The sequence below is a fragment of the Nannobrachium achirus genome (genome assembly GCF_963921795.1).
Source record: "Nannobrachium achirus genome assembly, chromosome: 5".
Lineage (NCBI taxonomy): Eukaryota > Metazoa > Chordata > Actinopteri > Myctophiformes > Myctophidae > Nannobrachium > Nannobrachium achirus.
Genome location: NC_137814.1, coordinates 40,593,561 through 40,606,181, shown reverse-complemented (window position 1 = coordinate 40,606,181; position 12,621 = coordinate 40,593,561). Strand labels below are relative to the sequence as shown.

Below are 12,621 nucleotides of genomic sequence, written 5' to 3'. Positions count from 1 at the left end.
TCTAAAATGGCGTCCTCCTGTTGAAAATAAACATATTTCTCCAGGCATGCGAAACTGGACTGAATGACCGAACATAACTGCTGCTTTGCATAGTGGACTTAACCTTTTGGTTATTCGACAATTAACTGGAATATTACGAATTGGTTGTTACAGATTCTGAAAGCACACTGTTTAATTATGATCAGGAAGCATGTGATTATAAGTGCCCAGCTTGTTGGATTTTAGTTTACTGTGTACACTATAGCAATACTAATACCTGACCATAAAACATACAATGACAGACATTAGTATTACCATGGTAACTATAGAGGGAATGAAAAGCAAAGCACAGAGAAGAGGCCATTTGGGGTTTTCTAAGATAGGAATCATGGAATACAGAATAAAGTTTTATCTTGATTGATCAGATTTGATGTAGCCCTAAATGTTTAGGAATTGATTTGTATGTTCATTGTTTGCTGTGCAGTCCAGTGGTTTTGGGTGGGGGTTGTTAGTTAGGTATCTGGTGTGGTGCAAGCTGGCTGCACATTCATTTATAGTAGTTGCAAAGCGCAGGCTTGACCGACTTATATACACACATTTCAAACCACTGATGACAGGGCCGGTGCCTCGATATGCTAGGATAGAGGAGAGATAACAATGGGTGTGAGATTCACTCACACACAAATAAACCGGGTGTCGGGTCTGCAGTAATACGTGTGTGTGTGTGTGTGTGTGTGTGTGTGTGTGTGTGTGTGTGTGTGTATACAGTATATGTGCATACCATTACCGTATGCTTCCATGTACGTACAGTGTACGTATGTACATGTGTGACACGCATATAAATCTGTAGTCTGAGTGTGTATGTGGGCACAAATGTGCATTCATATGCTGTATGCCTGCGTGCACAGAACGTGTGTGTGTGTGTGAGTGTGTGTGTGTGTGTGTGTGTGTGTGTGTGTGTGTTTGTGTGTGTGTGTGTGTGTGTGTGTGTGTGTGTGTGTGTGTGTGTGTGTGTGTGTGTGTGTGTGTGTGTGTGTGTTAGTGCAGCGCTTACTCTCTATGATGTCACCCAGGCCTTGAGCGTACAGCAGGTCTTTAAGTCGAGACACCTCCTCCTTCAGTTCACGTACAAGACGGTTGTTGGGGTCTTCATTGATCACTGCATTACAACGGATCTGCTTGGCACGGTCAGCATACCTGAATAGCAAGCAACATTTAACATACTGCAAATACTGAGAAGCTTAACATGGTCGCTATAGTTCTTCTAACCCTAACCCAGACTGACTTATATTGAGCTAGGAATTGGAACTGGAAAGATGCTAGGTTTCACAACAATGCTTCTATAGCTTTACTGTACGAAGTAATACAGGGGTATGATAGGCTCATTACAGTATATGTACCAGTAAGTTTAATATACTAAAAGAATAAAATAAAGCTAATGTTGCTGGACTAAGCACTGACAATATTCTGTATAAAAACATTTAGTTTGACAGCAAACAAAATGTGGTTCTCCAGAGAAAAGCTGGAAGGAGGTAAAGAGGTGAACAGGTAAAGTGTTTTCTCACCTCAAGGTACTGAGGGTCTCATCGTAGTTGATGTCAGCAGGGCTGAGTGCAGCTACCATAGCCGTACGAGAGTTCCCTCCTAGTGCACAGGAAGTAAGACCACAGTAATTATTATTATTATAACTATTATAAATTATAACAATTATAAAAATGTATTAAGAAAAAATAATTTAGAAAGAACATCTGATTCCAACAAAATACTATATTGAGACAAAGAATGAAGAAGAGACATTAGGTCCAAGACATTTTAAACAGAATGGACCCTTATGGGTCTGTTTTTTCTCTGACTTCATTTTACCTAGGTTTTCCCTCAACAGCCAGGTCAGAACTGAGTCTCTGTAGGGAATGAAATTCTCCACCTTCTTTTTCTTCTTGTTCTGGACACAATCATTTCACAATTAATTAATTAGTTCAAAATTAGCAACAGTCTTTTGAATTCAGTGGTTATACTCTACAACAGTATGTAGTATTGCTTACCTTGTTTGGCGCTGAGTCCTAAAAACGAGTCAGTGGGAATAAAGGTTGTAAAATGATGCTTTTTACTTGAACAAAAGCAAGTACCAATGTAGAGGAATATATTTTTGAGGAAGACTGTAAAGGACTCTCACCACTTCAGCCAAAGCAGAGATTACTTTCCCAAGCGTAGTCAGAGATTTGTTAATATTTGCTCCTTCCTGGAAATGAGAAGAAAGAAATATTTAGAAGACAATGAAACAAACCATAGGCTGATCTTTTGTTTGTTTGTCTTCCAGTTCAAGTTAAAAAACATGGCAGACTAGTAAGCAACACAGCAGCAGCAAATCAAATCAATAATATATACTGTAGCACACTGCAGAAATACAATAAACATACAGTATCTCTAAAATGAGTCTTCTCTCACCTTGAGTCTGGTTCCTTTGGCTCCTGTTGAGTCAGCTCTCTCACTGCCAGCGAGGTCCACAAGACTGATTTTACTGACCTGAGATCAAACATAACAGCATCTTGTAAAACTGTCCTCAAGGCTGTACTACAAGACATAATGTGATGATCCATTGAAATGAAAACACCCCCACGCAGGTAACAACACCAACAGATGGCCTCAAACCGCTTATTAAAAGGTGATAAAACCTTCACAGCAATCTGTGTCAGAGATGCTGCAGTTCATAAGATTTTAATCAGCGCTGTGAGATAGTATTAGACGGGTAACACTTTACAAGGTGCCATTCAGACCTCTGCTGATTCATGACAAGAATAAAGGGATCAGTTATAATAGAAGCATACTAAAGTCATAGCACTGTCAGGGCCATCTTTGTCACGGTTTAGAGAGTATTTTAAGAGGAGAGAGTGTTTTAGAGTGTTTTTTGCAGATCTTTCAATGTTATGTTATGTTTTATTTATTTGACATGGACATCACAATCACATTGGACAAACCAGATTGATTAAGTGATTATAGCACAAGTGCTGATTGTCATCACCTGTCCACAGGAGGCTTTTCTATATTACAATAATCAGATCTAACACCCAGTCAAGTACAGTAAACATTAATACTATTCTAAAACCCAATCAAGTACAAAAACAATAATACTAGTCTAAAACCCAGTCAAGTACAAACAATTATAATATGCGATTACTAATAAGAACTAACAATCCACAATCTGACCCATCAGCCTGTAGGACATACAAAATCATAAGTAGCCATAATCAATTCACACAGCAGGTAAGGAACATAAACTATTCATGTGAGCACAGTTGATTTGATTTCAACCATAACTTGAGTCCTCTGTAAAAGACATTACCATGTTTTAAGACTGTAGGCAAAAAGTTCCAAAGGTCTACCCCCTTTACTGAGAAAGCAGACTGTCCGAAAGAGTTACTGCAGGTGGGGACAATACAGTCCCATTTGCTGAAGCTCGTGTTGCTCTACCAGAGCTTGGACGTCTCTGTATCAGTCCAGAGAAGAGAGGTGAGACATGATTGTGTAGACATTTAAAAAAAGCAACTGGGTTAAGCACCGTTGTTCTGACCAGTTTAACAATCACAAAGTTAGCATTCACCAGCGTTGGCAGGTTAGCATTCACCAGCGTCGGCAGATTAGCATTCACCAGCATTGGCAGGTTAGCAATATACCAGGTTAGCATTCACCAGCGTTAGTTCTACTGAGGTTTGGGTTAGGGTTAAGCTTAGGTTTAGGTGTATCTCCATCCCCTGACTTTTGTCACCTCCGCGCAGCCAATCACAAGCTTCCACTGCCTTAACCCAGTTGCTTTTTTGATACACTCGGACTGAAAGACCTGCTAAAAACACTCTCCCATTTTAAGAGGTTCTCAGGGGACTTGCAGTCTCACAGTACCTTTTCTGAAGTGTTGTCACTATCCATGTCATGTGTCTTTTGGGTGAAGATAATGTTGAAGACGGCATGGGATCTGCTGCTTGTCTCGTTCATGTTGGTGGCTGCCACCGTCCTGGGGATAGCAAAAAAATCGTGCGTTTTACACATTGTACAGGATCTTCATTCATCCCATCTATCAATTCATTTATAACCCATCTATCTTTGTCATCAACCCATCCAAATGATCTTTGGGTTTTATCAATCAATCAATCAATCAATCGATCAATCAATCAATCAAAATATTTTATTATCTAAATGTATTATTGTTACTATTTTTATTTCAGTGCACATTTCAGTTTGTCTGTACATTTTTTATAAACTGGAGTTGGACCCATAATTGTACATCAGCAGACAGGGTATAGGGCTGAATCCATGTTAAGGTAAAAGATATAAACTAATTGCATATGGGCATGCAAATATTTACTTATTATTTATTTCTGAATATTTTATTACTTTCATTTGTAATGTTGTATTTCCTATTTGTCTTTTGTCTCCTTTATTTTACACATACTGTACCTTGGTTTGGTTTTTGTCTATGGTACACTGGTATTAATTTTAATTTTTGTATGATAGTAGTACCCTGTCCCCTTTCTCTGTACTAGGTATTAACAAAGTCTCCCTTTTCCTTATTTTCCTTAATATTGTATAAATGGTAAATAACAACAGATGCAGCCATCCATCCACTGTTACCTGGCCTTGTTTCCTGAATCCATCAGGTCCTTGATGTCATTGTAAGATGTGACAGCTAGTTTGGACAAATCCTCTACATATGGTCCCATCAGTGGATGTTCTCTAACACGTAGATTCCCTTTGGTTTTGGGGTTCAGCAGGTCACGCACACGCTCACAATAGATCTCCATGTAGCTCACCTAGTGGGGGAAAGAAACATCATCAGGAACATGGGAGTCTACTCAGGAAGAAATAAGCATTATGTCCTAGTCGGTGACTTACGAATAACTCAGGGGTGGGGAAACCCCACCAGAAGTAAAAGCAAAATGCATACAATGTGAATATGGATAAAGAGTTTGACACCACTCACCTCCACAGAATAGGACTTAGAGTTGTCAATGGTGGTATCATTAATCTTAGTAAAAAGGTCCTCACACAGCTGAAAAACAATTGATTATTGTGGTGCTGTAGCTATTTCCATCTTATTTTTGAATAGTTTTCCTTCGCACAGTTCAGATATCTTCAGTGTAATACGGTCGTTAAGAAAATATGTTTTGGTGTTACCAGAGGGATAATTCCTTCCTGGCCTTCTTCTTGTCGTCCCATCATAGTGTAGCTTTTTCCAGATCCGGTCTGGCCATAGGCAAAGATACACACGTTGTATCCTTCAAAGGCATGGAGAAGCATCTCTTCTCCGATATCCCTGTACACCTGCTCCTGGGACGCATAGTTGATGTCCTCAGGCTGCAGGGAGAGAAAATACATACAAGATTAAAGCTATACTGTGTAAGTTGCTCAACTAGTGGTCAGTAGCGTTATAGCAAACCGCGGTCGCGTCTGCTTTTATCGGCCGTTTTTCGGCCGTTTTTCGCCGCGGACCGGGCCTTCAGACCACCGTGTCCGCCTCGCCTCGTCGAGACCTATCCATAGAGGTCTTTCGTGTCCCTCTACGAGCCTCGGTTGGGGAGATACATGCTAGACTCCTAGCCCATCGTAAACACTGCAGTGTATTTCCTGAAGAGCTCGGCAGTGTATGATCTGGGCTTTGATTGGCCGGTAAGGAGACACGTGTACAGAATGATGCATATGACGTAATTGTGCCGGGAAAAACAGCCCCGGTCACGGCCACCAGGGCTCAGTAGAACACATATAAAGAAAAGGCTTTGGGAGCTGAAATGAACAGAGTGGGTGTTCTAAAACTTTAGAGATTTAATAATTAGGACAATTTTAAGATTTGTTTTATTAAAAAAGTTACATAGTATAGCTTTAAGTTTAAGATAGGATAACCCAGTGGTTCTCAAACTTCAAAATCTATACAAACCAAAAATCATTACAGGACCATATTAACTCAACTCACCGTTGTGTGTGACCAGTATGAGTAATCAAAGTTGAAGCTCTTGTTCTCTTTTGGCTGTTTGGGGTTCAGGATTGCTAAAATGAAACAAAGAAAGGTGAGCGCACATTAGATGCATCAGCAAAATTATTGGCATTAATGGCTATAATTTAAACAACTCTTTGTTTAGATTAAGGCTAATTTAAAAAAGGATGTAGTGCAGTTTATGAGCAGCATCATTACATCTTGGCACCCACTTTTGGTAGCTGACCCACTTGTTGAGAAACACAATTTTAGAGCCTAGTTCATTTTCTGGTGGCAAGTAGCAATATGCTCTTATACAGCCTGTAAATTCTTCATTAAAGATTAAGAACCCTGCACAGTAAAGTTAATTACATACATTTATAACTCTGAGAGTGATTGATAGACCGTATGGGTCTACCTTACTACATCTGTACATTCCCATAGTTAAGATTTTACTGTGTGGCAGCGAAGAAAGTAAACTAACACCATGAATCAGACATTCTGGTTGGGTGAGAGAAGAAATCCTCCAAACACACTCTTTTATGCCAGAGGTGAAGGTAGGAATGAATAGGGCCACTACAGAGGTTCTATGGCTGGCTGCAGTGATTGGTGCAAAGTGCAACACTCATCATTTATAGGAGGAACGATGTGGAGCTAGCGGAATCTGACTCTGTCCCTCTCTCTCTATTTTCTCTGTCTGTCAGTCAGTCAGTCAGTCAGTCAGTCAGTCAGTCACACACACACACACGCACGTGTGCACGCATGCACACGCATGCACACATGCAATCACACACACACACACACACACACACACACACACACACACACACACACACACACACACACACACACACACACACACACACACACACACACACAGGGTAGAGAAGCAGATGCTCATTTGGCTTCAAGCTGTAAGTACAGCAGTGGTCGACTGGATAATTTCAGACATGATTGATAAAGTCTGTACACTGCTGGGGAAATATAGTTTGATCACAACGCAGCAAGAAGAATGAAGATGGATTGTTAACCATGGGAAATTATGCTACTTATTGATCAATTCATGAGTTGAAACAATGGAAGCTTTAACTACAAGAACCCTAGCGTTCCATGAATCCTAGCGTCTCCACTGTGATATTGTGAGCTTGGATTTTTGCTTTTTGAAGTATATATACAGTACGGTTTACATGATTAAACAATAGCTTCTTGGACACAAGAATTAGGTCATCAAAACAGACAGACGCAGAGCTTCAGGAGTGGTACAAGAAATATGCAGTCTCTCTTTATCTCTCCCCCTCATCCCTCACACATGCACATAATCCCATCAGCTGACCCGAGTCTGGCAGAAACAAGGAGGCCTTTTGCTCGCTGCAGCTAGTGAGATGAGAGGCAAAAGCCTAGAGGTCACTACATCCTACACACACACACACACACACACACACACACACACACACACACACACACACACACACACACACACACACACACACTGACAGTCTACAGAAGCGAGCCCTGACAGAAGCCCTTGTTTGTTTTCTCTGGCTGCCACTGATACGCTGCATGGCCCACGTCTATTTCTGTGAGGCACGCTTCTAAACACAGACAAGTAAATGTGGTGGATCATGTTGAAAGGGCTTCAATATAAATCAGTGATATGTTAAACAATTAACATGACTGTCAACGTGTCAACAATTAGATTTTGCCTTCGTAATGCTCTCATCTCTCACACTAAAGGCTGCTTTATCAAATTCTATCAATGATTTAGATGAACCTGAGTGAAGAGTGGTACAGGTTAGCAGACTGGAGTCCTACATGTACATTAAATAAGTCCCACTAAGACAACAACTTTCAAGGAGTAATCAATATAGATGTTGTTGTTTTGTTTTTAATATTGTAAATGCATTTTAGCTCATGCAACAGGTTAGCCTAAGTGATTTCTGTGCCAGAAGTTCAGATAACTGTTCTGGTTTTAGCTGTGAGAAATGAAATAATCTTAAATCGTGTAGCTAGTTGCAAAACAATTGAATTGTTTAAGTAGAATGCATACTGAATACAATAATGTAACTACATTCAAGCAAATTAAAACAATTTCCCACATTTAAATATCTAGGTACTGTACATTTATATAATCTAATATTAACATATCTAGGTACATTTATTAATCTAATATTAACAGCATTTTATGGTGCTTGACTATAACCTACTGTCAGGATAAATAATAACAGGCATTATGGTTTCTTTCTTGTAACATCTACAAAGAGAATGTTTCAAGGCTATATTCATTTAGTTTTCAGTAGGACTTTTGGGGTTCTGTTATTGTCATGGATGACCAAGCCCTTTGACAAGAAATGCAAAGTTAATAACGGTGACAATTTACACAAAAGCTCTGCTCTGGCTAGGAGCCCCCTGAGCTATTGGGGCCCTTAGCCAGAGCAACTCTGTGCGGTAATCTACCTCTGATTATCATACTTACTTGTTGTGTTCCCTGACATCTGAATGATGCACTTGCTGTCCTTGCCCATCTCTCTGGAGTTGAAGGGCCTGACCCTCACCGCCACCTTGACCGAAGCCCCCGACATGGTGCTGCTGGGAGGGGGGCGCTGTGACTAAACAGTGGGGAGCTGTGGTCTGGCTCACACACCGGTCACCTGGAGAAACAGAGACAAAAGGAATTGTTGAGATTAGACTGGTGGTCCACAATCCCCCTATAGTCTAATCTCATTACCTCCACCAGTAATGGACTATTAGGCCATAGTAGGCTATATAGACAGAAAAGAAAGAGAGGGAGAGAGAGAGAGAGAGAGAGAGAGAGAGAGAGAGAGAGAGATATGCTTTGTATTGCACTATACTGTAGATAATTCCTCATTATGTGCTACTCTTATGCACAAAACAAAAGGTGGTAGGTCTAAGCCTAGTAGCCTACGTGTAGTCTACAGTAGGTCTAATAGTAATCACAATACCGGTAGTTTAGTCTAGCTATAGCTGCATTGTGTTATAGCCCAGCAGTCTTTCAGTTTATTGCCAGCCTCCAGTTTTGCTGCGACAGAAATATAGGCATTACATTTGTTTATACCCGATTATTTCAGGCCTATCAGCTTCAATCTCCATTATATTTAAAACATAATATAACAGCTAGAAACCTATATAGGCTATGCCACCCATCGGCCATTGGTTTCGTTTGAAAAACAGCACGCACTTCCGATAGATGCTGTGTTGCCATTTATACTGCCTATAATACTGAAATGGCCGCTTATTCTAGGATTCTCATATCCCTTTCCTCCATAAGGCGGCGGATGAGACTATGCGATGTAATGTAATCTGCTGCACCTTCACGGAGGCTGTGACGTCTCTACTCCTCTTTTGATAAACACATATATTTTTGTATGCTTCTGTCGTGACAAATGAATGACGGACTTCCGACGCCACAGCTTGAGATAAGATGCGAAAAGCTAAATTTTACAGCCGGTGAAAAACAACAAACGCTATCAAAACCCATCCACTGTAAAAACGCTAATCAAAACCCATCCACTGTAAATGCGATTGCTCTGGATTTGTTACCATCATCCACTGCGATGCTGGTTGGAAAACACGGTGGATTTGTTTGACTTTTGCTTAAATTCTCTTGCACCTAGTGATCATTTGGCTTCCAGAAAGAGAAACTAATATGATTTTTTTACACACTAGCGAAAGTAAATATTGTCACCTCCATCTTGTGTTGCTGCCGCACCTCAAAGGCAGCCAGCAACGCAGCAGCAGCAGCAGCAGCTGAGCAGGCCACTGCTGTGTTTAACCATTCTCACTAGCCTTAGTTTTAACATAATGCTACTCTATTAACCACATTATGTCACATCAACACTGCGACAGAAAGGAGGCTGGCTGGGTAATCCTGGGCTATTTTAATTTTTTGCAAATCCTTAAGCAATTTCAAGAGAATGCCACAACCATTCTCATGATGATAATACAAAATGATGAATGATAATAAATAATGATGAACCTGGACATTTAGATATAAGATACAAGAACCCTGTATAATCAACATCCTGTCGCAGTGCCTTTATTCACATTGTTGTTTATCTGAGGGCCTCAAAATGGCCAACAACACACACTGTCCATCCCAAAGAGTACCACCCATTGCTGCCTCTGCTGCTGCGCCATGCCATGAAAAACAACACCAGCATCAGAATGGAAAGGTTAGTCTTACCTCACACTCAACAACAGCAGAGGATGAGTCCTCTGCCTGAGCTGAGCCCAAATGTTCCTGTGTCTTGCTTCCTCCTGTCTATTTTCCCTGATATGTTTGTTCTCTCGCTCGCTCCTTGATCACCTAACAGCATCCCTTAGTGCATCCATGCATGTAGAATCCGCCCCTGGCAAGAGAGAGGGGACAGAATGAGAGAGAGAGACAGACAGAGAGAGGGAGAGAGAGAGAGAGAGAGAGAAGGGTGGGCCAGAGCCTGGCACACAGTGGTGCGTCAGTCACAGAAAGAGTGAGAGGGAGATAGGGGAGGGAGGGAGGAGCAAGGGTTGGATGGATACATATGATGGCTGGGTGGATGGCTGGATGGATGCAGGTGGTACTGAGATTTTGAGAGAGGCCTCTGTCAGTGTGACTGGAAAATGGCCGCACAGGCCGAGTCAGGGATGCTAGTAGGCTGCGATGACATCAGCAGCAGCATCATCATCATGTGGGAGGCAGCCAGACAGAGCGATGCAGCACCCTGAGATGAAGCAGGGAGTGATGGAGGCAGGGAGGGAGGAGAGAGACGGGCAGAGGGAGAGGGGGGGACCCGGATGAGAATGCAGGCCACAATATCAGGAAAGAAGGGAGGAATGGAAAGAAAGCAAGAGGAGAAAAAAGGATGGTGAGTGCAGGGAAGGAAAAGTGTGTGATGAATGCAGAGAGGGTGGAAGAGGCTGGGGGAGAAACGGAGAGAATGGAAAGGAGACAGCCAGGCACCGGAGGGAGCCCCATCCTGGTAAACAACTCGAGACACATTAGATTAGCTGCGGTTAGCCTGTGTCCTTTGTTTCATAGGAGTAAGTAGTCCAACATCCCCAAGAGTTTTCTGAGGCAGACGGCTGGAAAGCTGAGAGGAAGCCTACAGGAGGCGCAGGAGAGACAATTTCAGCAGTATTTGGTATTGGCCAGAAGGAGCACTTGTGGTCTGAGAAACAACGGTCTAAACACTGTCACTGCCCGTGTCCACATGCACCCACTTTATGACCAACTCACTGTTTCAATGAAAGATTGTACCTTGCATTGATTATACAATAATTTAGGTCTACAGAGCAAAAGTCACTTATGACTTTCTTATCAAATAAACATTTAGTAGCCATTCACTAACATTCATTCACATTCATTAACCAGAGAAGAGCAGTCAGGGCCTATGGCTGCACCAGAGTCTGGGGACTTTTACATGGGGATGTCACTAACTAACCACCCTTCCACCAACATGATATTAGGATTCTTGGCTAGTAGGAGGTGTACTTAAGTAAGTAAGAAAATAGGGAAACAAATTCTAGTTCAACTCAAAGAGCATATTTATCAATACAGTGGTAAGGAGAGAAAGGTCAAACATAAAACTATAACAGTCTTCACAGACACCTGCAGTGAGTTCTTCAAGGGGTACTGGCATCTACTTGGTGATAGAGACGGAGGGGATGAGGCACAAAGCACAATGAGAAGGATTTAGGAAGAGAGAGGAGAAGAGAAGGATTGAGGGAGAGAAAAGAGAAGGAGTCTATTCATTTTCCAACCATCGTTCTGGAACTATCAAGTGAAGACAGTAGTACTGAACATCGCTATACTGGTCAAGCACAAGTTTATGTAGTATCACTTTGATTCAGTATCAGCAGGTCTACAGTTGCCTGTACCTATCCCAAAAGGTCTCTGTCCATGGTGCTGATTCTGCTGAATGGCTCTGTTGCCTGATGTACTGCACAATTGAATGGAATAATTAGGAATTCCCATAATACTTTGAAATAATGCAACATAACAATCTAACACGTGCCACTTAGAAATACATTTCTAATCTAAAGCATTTTATAGTTAATGCTGTTATACTGTGTTATGTACTATACAGTACATGATCAGTAAATATCTGACTATATTCTGAATGATCAACGTCTCCCTGTTTTTATTATCAGAAAAACATTGCACTGATACTCGCAAAGCATGATGATTTATTTTTTCGATCAATGAAAACAGGAGTGTTGGTAAAGAACCAGCCTCCAATAAGCAAAAGACAGTTTTGATCACCATCTGCTGGACAGCCCGCACACATGCAGTGAACATTACAATGCATCCTACACAGTGGCAACTCCTTCAGTGATAGTGTCAGAATTTCACAACTTAGAACTTAGACCCTGGCGTCCTTATTTTGGGCATGGCATAGATGGCTATTTTTGTATTTGTCATACGGCAAAGTACAGTATATAGGGCTGAAGTGGTTAATCTTTACAAATGATTTATTACTTGTGCCAGCAGAGCATGCAGGTAGGGTGATGAGTGCTGTCTGTATGTGATGTGTGTGCCAAGGCACTGCAGAGACAGATGCTACATATGGTTTGTGCAAATACAGTAGATCAGGGGTCTTCAACATTTTCAGGCCACGGACCCCTTAGTTGAGAGAGAGAGATGAAGCAGGGACCCCCACAACCTGTTCATAGATTCCATATAGTTT

General features: G+C 41.4%; 1 protein-coding gene across 1 annotated transcript in view; it reads right to left on the bottom strand.

Annotated features, from left to right (window-relative positions):
* Nucleotides 1–8,517, bottom strand: part of kif1ab (kinesin family member 1Ab) — a gene marked incomplete at its 5' end in the record, with an annotated part of 31,442 nt that extends 22,925 nt beyond the window's left edge. Inside the window, 13 exons of the mRNA XM_080725226.1 lie at nt 576–614; nt 1,034–1,176; nt 1,545–1,623; nt 1,843–1,921; nt 2,022–2,039; nt 2,153–2,218; nt 2,425–2,502; nt 3,874–3,985; nt 4,603–4,781; nt 4,952–5,020; nt 5,146–5,325; nt 5,939–6,012; nt 8,412–8,517. Of these exons, the coding sequence (XP_080581352.1) occupies nt 576–614; nt 1,034–1,176; nt 1,545–1,623; nt 1,843–1,921; nt 2,022–2,039; nt 2,153–2,218; nt 2,425–2,502; nt 3,874–3,985; nt 4,603–4,781; nt 4,952–5,020; nt 5,146–5,325; nt 5,939–6,012; nt 8,412–8,517 (1,222 nt within the window). The remainder of the gene's footprint in view (nt 1–575; nt 615–1,033; nt 1,177–1,544; nt 1,624–1,842; nt 1,922–2,021; nt 2,040–2,152; nt 2,219–2,424; nt 2,503–3,873; nt 3,986–4,602; nt 4,782–4,951; nt 5,021–5,145; nt 5,326–5,938; nt 6,013–8,411) is intronic.
* Between the last annotated feature and the right edge of the window lie 4,104 nt (nt 8,518–12,621).